Source organism: Littorina saxatilis, linkage group LG1 (genome assembly GCF_037325665.1).
Source record: "Littorina saxatilis isolate snail1 linkage group LG1, US_GU_Lsax_2.0, whole genome shotgun sequence".
NCBI lineage: Eukaryota > Metazoa > Mollusca > Gastropoda > Littorinimorpha > Littorinidae > Littorina > Littorina saxatilis.
In genome coordinates, this window is record NC_090245.1 from 47128163 (window position 1) to 47138967 (window position 10805).

The window sequence follows — 10805 nt, forward strand, 5'->3', positions numbered from 1 at the left end:
GACGGACTATGAGTACGTCAGAGAAAAATGACAACATTATAGCGGACTGCTGCCCTCGACTGAGTTTGTTTGTTTAACGCCCAGCCGACCACGAAGGGCCATATCAGGGCGGTGCTGCTTTGACAAATAATGTGCGCCACACGCAAGACAGAAGTCGCAGCACAGGCTTCATGTCTCACCCAGTCACATTATTCTGACACCGGACCAACCAGTCCTAGCACTAACCCCATAATGTCAGACGCCAGGCGGAGCAGCCACTAGATTGCCTATTTTAAAGCCTTAGGTATGACCCGGCCGGGGTTCGAACCCACGACTGACCTCCCGATCACGGCCCGGGCGGACGCCTTACCACTAGGCCAACCGTGCCGATCCTCGACTGAGTGGGCGTGTCAGTTAACATTTCTACTCCACTCAGTGATTATTTATGATCGCTGATGTAAATACAACACATCTTCATTATCCCAGCAACTCTCATTCATTTCCGGCATTCCGATGCCTCGGAATCTTCTGCAAACACGCGTATTTTGTGACATTCTATAAATATCACGTGACAGGTGAAAAACGGCGATCGATGAGAGAAACCGCGCAAGCTCACGTGGGCTGGCTGAACGTAAACAAGTAAGCGGGATTCCATTGGTTGTTGTCGTTTTCCGGTTTGAATGACCTTCACCTCCTCAGTTCCGAGCTCGTCTGCTTCTTTCGCTGTTGTGTACGGTACCGGTGATTGAGAGCAGATTCACATCAGTCAGGAGGTGTGCATATGTTACCTTATCGAGCATTTCACTGTTCAGACCGTTTTCAGTCAGCAACTTGCCATCAAAAAATGATGAACTCAAATTACATCTGAAACACAGACACATTCCTGACTGAAATAGCGTCTTGAGTTTACATTACGCAGGTAAATACGACACAGAAATGCTCAACTGTGCAGACAATCCTCAATCGGATTGTGTTTCTGCATAGATAATCATTTTCATGTGGAAATTGAGAAATCTTGACTCTAAGGAATAGGCCAAGTCGATCATACAGATCACCACATCAACATGTTGTATTATATGGAGCGTTCAGTGTTTCAAAGCAAAGCGGATGAAAAAGCTGCAATTTATGAAAGAGTTGGAAAAGCATCATATGATAATCATGATTCTGTGTATCACGTCACATTCTATGATTTGATTCTGTTATTTACAGTATTGTTTTAGATTTGCGGAACAGAGCACCACGATGTGGGATGCATGATCACAAACAGCTTGCAGTACTGGCAGATTGTGACTGCGGCATGTTTGATGTTACACCAAACCTGCACCTAAATGAGGATGCTGAGCACTGAGAGCATCCATTACTGCAGTTTTGGTAATAAAAGCAAATCTTCCTATCTGTCTGCATGTCTAGCTCTGTCTCTCTCTGTGTGCCTGTCTGTCTCTCTCCTCTCTGTCTCTGTCTGTCTGTCTCTGTCTGTCTCTGTCTGTCTCTCTGTCTCTCTGTCTCTGTCTCTCTCTCTCTCTCTCTCTCTCTCTCTCTCTCTCTCTCTCTCTGTATGTGTGTGAGGCTGCTTAACTGCTAAGTGTTGATTCTCTGTATAGCACAGACACGACACAGGCAGACAGACATATATATATACATGCTTGCATGCATGCAGGCACGCACGTGCAAGCACGTAACACATACAAACAAACACACACACATCCAAATTGTTTTATTGCCTATCCCCCCCCCCCCCCCCCTGGTCTCTATCTATTCATCTCTGTCTATTCATATTTCTCCCTTTTTGTGTGCCTTGAAGTTTAAAGTGCATACATTGTTAAATTTGTTTTGGGGTCTGTCAACATGTCAGCATTGTTGTAAACTTCTTGATTTTTTCAGTTCATTCGGTAACAATTTTGTTTTTGTGTTTTGCACAGGTATTCCTTTTGCCAGCCATTGAGGCACAGCATTCCTGAAGCTGGTGTAGTGACCTTGACTTCTCACCTAGTGTGCTGACGTACAGCGGTCACTTTAGCTGCTGCTAGTACTATACTGACCTTGCATCGTCTCTGCGTGAATTTGGTACAGTGTGGACCTCAGAGTCGTTATCTTCTAGACAGCTCAGCGTCTTGTTCTTGTCAGGATTTGGTATCTTCGTCAACCTGGTCAATCATGCAGTGCACAAACTCTTTTTAGAATATTTTTAAATTTCATTATTGTTTTAATTTGCTTTTTATTGATATAAATTTCATTTCCTTATTATTATTTTTTTTACAGTTTTGTTAATATTTTTTATGATTTTCATTTTTTCTGTATTTGTTTGTGGATTGTTATTTTAACTTTTTAAATTCTATTTTTATATTTTTTTTATGTTTATATTATTCTTTTGATATTTTCTACGAAGAATTTGCCATGGCTTCTCCACATCATGTTATCCATGCTGTGTGCTTCGCAATCATCGCCTTTCTCTTCAAGAAGAACGGAGAGCTGAGAACGATGCTGGGTGATCTCAAGACGGAACAGAACCAGCTGAGAGCGTCACATCAGACCCCCTCCAGCGCTGAGCAAGGCATGAAACGGGACAGTGGTGTGTGTTACTGCCCCTGTCGGACAAATCACATGTTTCAGCAGTCTCAGACAGAGATCAACACACAGGTCAGTATGTTTGCTGACAGTACTGGGCAGTACGGGTCAGCAGCAGAGCGGAACATGTTTGGGGACTTTTCTGACCCGTCCGTCGTCCCCGTGGATGATTTTGGTCGAAGTTTGGAGCAAGTTTCTAACCAAAACATTGCTGCTTCTGAGATCCAAGGGAGTGAAACCATGTCAGTTTCTGTTCAAAACGCACAGTTCCTTCCCTTGCATCAAGGGACAACAGACAGCAAGCCTGCACCATATAGTTCAAGTGTTTCAGTGAGCTCTTCTGCTGTAATTTCTGCTGAAGACAGACAGAGGGGGGATGGACGCACTGATACCGGAGAGGACACACAAGCTGTTAGTTTTCGTCCGACCAGAGAATCTCTGGAAAGCCTCAAACCATCACCCTCTGCAGCATTCCCTCATATCAAGTCTGACAACACACAACATCAAGTGAGTGGTGAAAAAGACAGTGAAGTAAACAATGACAACGACTTTTATCTGGGTTCACATTCTGAAGAAGACGATGATACGGAGGAGATGAGCGTGACTGTGACGAGAGTGGACGACAGACTGAAGGAACTATCCCCGCAGGCATTCAGCATTGGAGAAGAAAGCGAGGGTGACGTTGAAACTGACGATGACTATGACCTGTCGGAAGGAGGGGAGGAGAAGCCCCACCCAGCCTTCGGGAATGTGGACCTTAGGTGGTCGTTGAGGAAAGAAGGGCCTGCTTTTTCCTTGTCTGATACTACTGCTAGGCTCAGACAGGTTAACCCTTCATACACACACTATGACTTTGATAACTTGTGTTTGAACACTAAGACCAGAGAGTTTGTCATTGTGGGGGAGGAAAGGAATATCCTTGCAAAGGTGCACGAGTCACTGTCAATGCTCAGCACAGTGTCTGGCTATAAGTCACAATTCTTCTCCATTCGCACAATTTCATCATCCGAGTTAGACGGTTTTGATGTTGCTTTTGTGGGGGCAGCCATCATCTTTGAAAGGTTCAAGCCAGACAACATTATGCACGTGTTTCATGACGACATCATTCCCCTTTTTAAAAGTCTGTGGAACTTTGGTTTGAAGCCTGAAGCTAAGAGTGAAAGGTATCCACTGTCTGTGTTTCTGGCAGACGGACACAGCGAAGGCGAGTTCTACAGTGTGTATTCTGCCTTCAGCAAGCAAACGTTCACCTTTGAAAGTTTGAGAGCCAGTGCAGCCAAAGTAACAACTTCTGACAGTCTTGTGTGTTTCCATACCGCAATGATAGGGTTGTCCAGGGACACCACCTGGTACCAGTACGGCTTCTTTAAACCCCAGGGTCCTATTCCAGACATCAAACTTGGGTCCGAAAGCATTCACAGTGTCAGCTCCATCTTGCTGAACAACTTTGCCAAGGATTGCCCATTCTGCCGCACAAAACATGACTACCTGGTTCTTATCTCGCGCAAGGAGACGCGGCGAATCCTGAACGAAATGGACCTGGTGTTAGCCATCAGCAAGGAACTCAGGGTCAAGGTTATGACTGTGAGCTTGGAGACGCACGACCTTGCCGATATCATGCCCATCATTCACGGTTCATTGGGCATTATCGGAATGCACGGGTCGCTTCTTTCGCTTGCCATGTTCCTAAAGCAGGGCAGTATTTTGGTGGAGCTTTTTCCATACGGCGTGAGCCCTGACAACTACACGCCGTACAGGACGCTGTGTGAAATCCCGTACATGGAGGTCCAGTACAGAGCCTGGTCTAACCCAGATCGCACGGCATCTGTCCCTCACCCAGATTGGGAACCGGAGTTTGGTGGTATCCGCCACCTTCCCTCAGAGAAACAGCAAGAAATCTGGTCACAGGTTGGTGGATTTTGTGTTGGTGCTTGCATACGTGTGTGTGCGTGAATGTGTGTGTGTGTGTGCATGCATGTGTGTGCATGCATGCATGTGTGTGTGTTTGTGTGTGCGTGTTTGTGTGTGCATGTGTGTGTGTGTGTGTGTGTGTACATTAGTGTAGCAGGGTGACATAATGTTCGCCCTAACAGACAAATTCAAAAATTAGCTCTGTCAGGTTCGCAGGGGTAATTGTAAAAGAGTGAATACCCTTGCTTTTAGTCAGACAAATAATACACGGGCCAATCACTAATGAAGGGTGTGTCTGACACACATGGACAAGTAGCACGTGTGGATTATTTGTCTCGACAAAACACAATGGTACAGTGGAACCCCCCTTTTAAGACCTCCAATAATCTGAGAAAATCAGGTCTTAAAAAGGAGGGAGACTTAAAAGTGCGAAAGAAGGGTTATAGCAATCTATTTGGATTTGTGTGTGTGTGATGATCTAGAGTACATTGTATGTTTTTATGTTTTGGTTGTTTACATCTGATTTAAAGAGCGATCAAGCCCCAACTTTCCGTGCATATTTTGTACAGTGGAGCCCCCCGTTTAAGCCCTCCTCCCCCCCCCCCCCCCCATTTTAAGACTTCCTCTTTAAGACCAGATTTGATCAGATTTGTGCAGGTCTTAAAAGGGGGGTTCCACTGTATTGCATGGACAATACATAATCTCACGTCTAATGTCTTGTGTCTTCCTCTTCAGACATCTGTCCCTCCACACCTGTGCTGCGAGGACCCGTCCTGGTTGTTTCACATCTTCCAGGACACGTACGTCCACATTCATCAGGTGTTGTCGCTCATCACTGACGCCATGAACACGGCAAAACCCTGGCGGGACTCCATACCACACGAGTTGGCAAGCCTCTCCAGCAGTCATCAAGCAAACGTCAAACTCCCAGGTCCCGTCATGGGTGTGGACTTCACGACAGAGCGGTCTGGCAGTGATATTGTCTTGGCGTTTGTTTGGGGCAAACCTTGGAACGCAGAGCTGTTTGGTGCCAGGAATGTGACGTACAGGATTATCGTGTATAGAGAAGGTTTGGTGCTTGACAAAACTTACGTTGTGGTAGGCAGTGTGAGGAAATATTCAGTGACAGTTGAAGCAAACATCGCTGTGATTCCACAGGTGTTGATGCACTGTGTTGTGGATGATGCGGTTGTGGGACCTTTTGCTGCAGTGTGTCGTAACTTAAACACAAAGCCAGAGGCGATCGTGGAGTATGACGGAGCCGGGGACTAGTTTGCGTAACCAAAAACAGTGTGCCAGAGGGCATTGGCAAGTTTGGGTAAAATAACAGGAGTAAGTGTTACTGTTAGAATATTTGTGTGTGTGCACATTTTATATGCATGACTTGTCTGGGTGCTTGAGGGTCCAGTAGAGAGAGAGGGAGAGAGACTTGCATTGAACTTTATTTTTCGAGGGTGACAGGGAGTAAGTGTTAGAATATTTGTGTGTGTGCACATTTCATATGCATGACTTGTCTGGGTGCATGAGGGTCCAGTAGAGAGAGAGGGAGGGAGAACTGAATTGAACTTAATTTTTCGAGGGTGACAGAATAAGCAATGCAAACATGCTTGTTTTCATCCGGCCCTCGCCCATTCAGGCTAACTCAACAAGGAGAATTTATAGAAATAAGTTAACTACAGTACAATTAACATAATCAACATGTCCAACAAACAAAAAGACATTTCAAGATGCATTATGATTCTCAAGCAATGATGGAGTACTCTACTATAACAAAGAATTAACAAACAAAAAGTGAGAGAGAGAGAGACAGAGAGAGAGAGAGAGTGTGTGTGTGTTAAATTATTACCTATTGGCGACAAGATCACAAACACCATAGACGAAGTACGGAAATAAGTCCCACATTTGGTTCTTGTTCTCAGATTACTTATACAATGTATTTATGCCCACATTTTTTGATGTGCATCAAATGTTTGGAGTGCCTTACAGGAAAAAGATATTACTTGTTTAAACCCTTGCAGGTTTAATGTTTATCTAGTCTTTTGCAACTGTTCTTATCTATGCAATGTTATGCAAGTATATGTTGTTTATGTAATTGAGGGTGTGTGTCAGGGGCGGATCCAGAGGGGGTTTCCGGAACCCCCCCCCCCCCTCCAAGCCTAAAAAAAGGAAGAAAAAGTGTTTAAAAAAAAAAGAAATAAATAAATGTGAAAATAAAGAAAAAATGATGGCTCAGATTGCTCTATTTTTCTTTTTTTTTTATCAAAGCCTAGCTGGCCTCAGTTTTGGAAGGTAATTGGGTAATTTGTTTGCTGATGTTGCACCGGATTGCTCCATTTTCCTAGTTGCTATCAACATTTCGGTGACTGGGTGGCCGAGTGGTAACGCACTTGCGCTCGGAATCGAGAGGTTGCGTGTTCGACCCTGGGTCGGGCCGCTATTTTCTCCCCCCTTTCCTAACCTAGATGGTGGGTTCAAGTGCTAGTCTTTCGGATGAGACGAAAAACCGAGGTCCCTTCGTGTACACTATATTGGGGTGTGCACGTTAAAGATCCCACGATTGACAAAAGGGTCTTTCCTGGCAAAATTGTATAGGCATAGATAAAAATGTCCATCAAATACCCGTGTGACTTGGAATAAAGGCCGCGAAAGGTGAACATTCGCCTAACAGGCTTGAGGTTTGCTGGTCGATGTGAATGCGTGATATATTGTGAAAAAATTCCATCCCACACGGCATAAAGCGCTTTGAACTTCGGATAAGGCGCTATATAAATAAATAAATAAATAAAATTAAAAAAAATTTGCCGGGGGGAGGGCGGGGGGGCATGCCCCCTGACCCCCTTTGGAGGTTTGGGCACTTTGCGCCCTCAACTAAACACTTCCCGTCCTCGATCTGTCCCTAAAAGAAATGTGGAAACCCCCCACCCCCCCTCCTTAAAAATGATGTGACCCTCCCGTGTATGATTCCCTCAGTGTGTGTGTGTGTGTATACATACATGTGTGTGTTTAAATGTATGCACTCATATTAGTGCCTCAGTTTTGCGGATAAGTTTTTTCTACTCTAATAGTTTTACATGCACATGTATGTTTTATTAGATAAACTGTCAGGTGTGTAAAAATAAATAAATGAAAAAAAATAAATACAATAAAAATGAAAAAATAAAATAAAATAAAATGTACGAGAAAGTAACTTTTTTCGAAGCTCTTACTGTGTGCTATGCATTTCTCACAATTAAAAATAAATGCAGAGTCACTAGTCAAAATTTGCAGCAGGAGTCTGATCTGCTAATGAATATTTCAAGATTTGATGTTTTGAAGTGCAGTATTAAGAAAACTCTTGTTCGAAAAAAGTGTCTTTAGTCTCAGGTTGTTATGGTATTTTAGTTCTTGCAACACATCTTGACTATGCACTTAGAGATTATGTTGTGACATGGTTTAAGAATCTGTGAGACATCAATCCGTACAATTTTTTTTTGCTGTTGGTTAGAAGAATGCAATACGTGTAATTTGTAACAAGATATATTTTGGAAGTGAGATAATAACACACAATTAATTTTAGCCATTAATTTCTTGTGCAGAACTTAATTGTAGCCATTGAACATTGAACTAAAAGCTTTTTAAAAAGTATGTCAGGTGAATTAAGTTAAATTGCAGTTATTAATTGAATATTGAACATTGCACAATTTATCCAGGTAGAGTTCTTTGGAATAATCAGTCTTTTCTTCAGATGTACTGTTAATGTTATTTTGTTGTGATGTTAAAGCGTCTCTAGTCAAACAGCTAATGTGTATCTTTGGCAAAAATCACTGAAAATTGCATATTTTTCCGTGACATTCCATTTATCACATTTGTGACAATAATAATCAGTTTTCAACTGATTTAATTTGTCAGCTCATGAGTGTATTTCGTCTCCAACATTTAATCAAAATGAAACACTTTGTAAAAAGAAAAAGGGTCTAGTCATGCAAAAATTAATGTGCACTGCCGTACAGCTAGCGAGTGTGTCATGTTTCTTTTGCTGTTTACTGTACATAATTTATTGAGGGTCCAATCTGCCTCATGAAAAACAGTTTGCCCCACCGTCTGAGATCTGGTCAGGCTTTGACATGGGATAAGAACATACCTACACGTGGTCACATACCAAGAATGAACAGTCTGGCTGTTCTTTGTGCACAGTGGTGTTTTTGTTAAAGAGTTAATTTTGTTAACCTTCGCCGGCACTCGTTATCGACTACACACGGACGCACTCGTGGGTCCGTGCGGACCCAGAAGGGTGTTTGATTGCAAATATCTCCTAAACGAGTTGGAATTCTTTAATGAGCTTTTAGAAATGCCTCAGACACCTAAAAAGCTATCATCTCCTAAAAGCTCATTAAATTTCAGTGATAATTAATCAATTATACACGGTATTTGGAACAATTAAAATATTATGGGTCTGCATGGCCCCACGAGTGCCACGGAAGGGTTAGCACAATTTCCCTTCTTTGAGAAGTATGGGTCCGCACGGACCCACGAGTGCCTCGGAAGGGTATACACGCTTTTCCTTCTTTGAGAAGTATGGGTCTGCACGGCCCCACGAGTGCCTCGGAAGGGTATACACGCTTTTCCTTCTTTGAGAAGTATGGGTCTGCACGGCCCCACGAGTGCCTCGGAAGGGTATACACGCTTTTCCTTCTTTGAAAAGTATGGGTCCGCACGTCCCCACGAATGCTTCCGTGTGTAGTCTAAATTTGACCATTAATTAATTAATTAATTATCACTGAAATTTAATGAGCTTTTAGGAGATGATAGCTTGTTGGGTGTCTGAGGCATTTCTAAAAGCTCATTAAAAAATTCCAACTCGTTTAAGAGATATTTGCAATCAAACACCCTTCTGGGTCCGCACGGACCCACGAGTGCCGGCGAAGGTTAAAGGCACTGGTGTCTTTTTCGGAAATTAATTCATCAAAAATTTCAACTCACCGCAGGAATTAAGCAGTCAGGGTGTTGATTTTTGTTATGTGACCAAATGCAGGGGTGGTCTTATCGCATGACCAAATCTGAGAGGGTAAGGCAAACTGTCTTCATGAGGCGGAGTGGGACCTTTAATTACATGTGAACAGGGTAACAATAATCATACATTCATGTCAAGCCTTCGCCTTAAGGCATTTAATCCTAGTGAGCGATGCAGTCATGTGATAGTGAACTCATTATGTTATATACTTGGACAATATTTATAATTGTTCTCTTAATATTGAGATTTTGAATTGTGTTTTTGAAGGCTGAACGAGGAGAGAGAAAAACCAGCAAACTTTCATGTAAACGATATATGGAGGAGTGAGGCTTGTGGAAGTTTGTCAGTAATTTTTTTCTGTGACTAATTGCAAAATGTAAACCTAGGTGTGAATCAATACAGATCTGTCCATGCTTTAAGGGGGATAAGAGCATCCGACCACAAAACAGCTGCCTGCTGCTGTCTGTGGGGAGTGGAATTTCTTTGCTGAATACATTTTGCAGTTTAATTGGTGTCGGTGTCAGTAACAGGATTCATACAACAACAACAAACCATGCACGCACGTATGCACGCACGTGCTTGCATACACATGCGCGCACACACACACACACACACACACATAATTACACACAATCACACACACACATAATTACACACAATCACACACAATTACACACAATCACACACACACACACACATAATTACACACAATCACACACACACACACATAATTACACACAATCACACACACACACACACACACACACACACACACACACACACACACACACACACAATCACACACACACACATACATACACACACACACACTCACACACACATCAAACAAAATGCGCTTAGCACAGACAGCAGTCAGGCTGTAGATGTGTTGTATGTGTCCAAGTGGAAGGATGATATTAGCCACGTCACAGCCTGGACAGATCTGTGGTGATGTACAGGATGGTTTTCACACTAAGGAAGCCAGTACATGTACCATGAAATGTGTCATTCTGCTCAAGAAAAGGCCGTCCAAGTGAATTGCTGCAGATACATGATCGTTGCAACAATATAATTATATTAGTACTGTGACATTTGGTGAGTCATGAAATAGAGAGAAAGAACATCGACAACCTGTACGTGTTTTGATACACTTTGAAGCATGAGTACGAGTATATATATGTGCGTGTCCGTGAGTGTTTGTGCTGATGTGAGTTGGTGCAAGTGCAACTTACAGACCTACACGTATGCTCGCACGCAACTAAAATGCAAATTGAAGTAAACCGTTTACACACACACACACACACACACACACACACACACACACACACACACACACACACACACACATACTGTGATACAA

The 10805-nt window shown here is 43.0% G+C and overlaps 1 protein-coding gene across 2 annotated transcripts; it reads left to right on the forward strand.

Annotated features, from left to right (window-relative positions):
• The first annotated feature begins 691 nt into the window (after positions 1 to 691).
• Positions 692 to 10101, forward strand: LOC138971617 (protein O-linked-mannose beta-1,4-N-acetylglucosaminyltransferase 2-like). 2 transcript variants are annotated; one of them, XR_011457312.1, is made up of 4 exons: positions 692 to 1350; positions 1899 to 4452; positions 5191 to 8655; positions 9360 to 10101. XR_011457312.1 is itself a non-coding variant. In XM_070344393.1 (3 exons), the coding sequence occupies exons 2-3, from the start codon at positions 2374 to 2376 to the stop codon at positions 5725 to 5727; spliced, it is 2616 nt and encodes an 871-aa protein (XP_070200494.1). In that variant the 5' UTR covers positions 692 to 1350; positions 1899 to 2373; the 3' UTR covers positions 5728 to 10101. The 2 variants fall into 2 exon arrangements, 1 of the variants encoding a protein (XP_070200494.1); XM_070344393.1 differs by having other exon boundaries at positions 5191 to 10101.
• Positions 10102 to 10805: the final 704 nt, after the last annotated feature.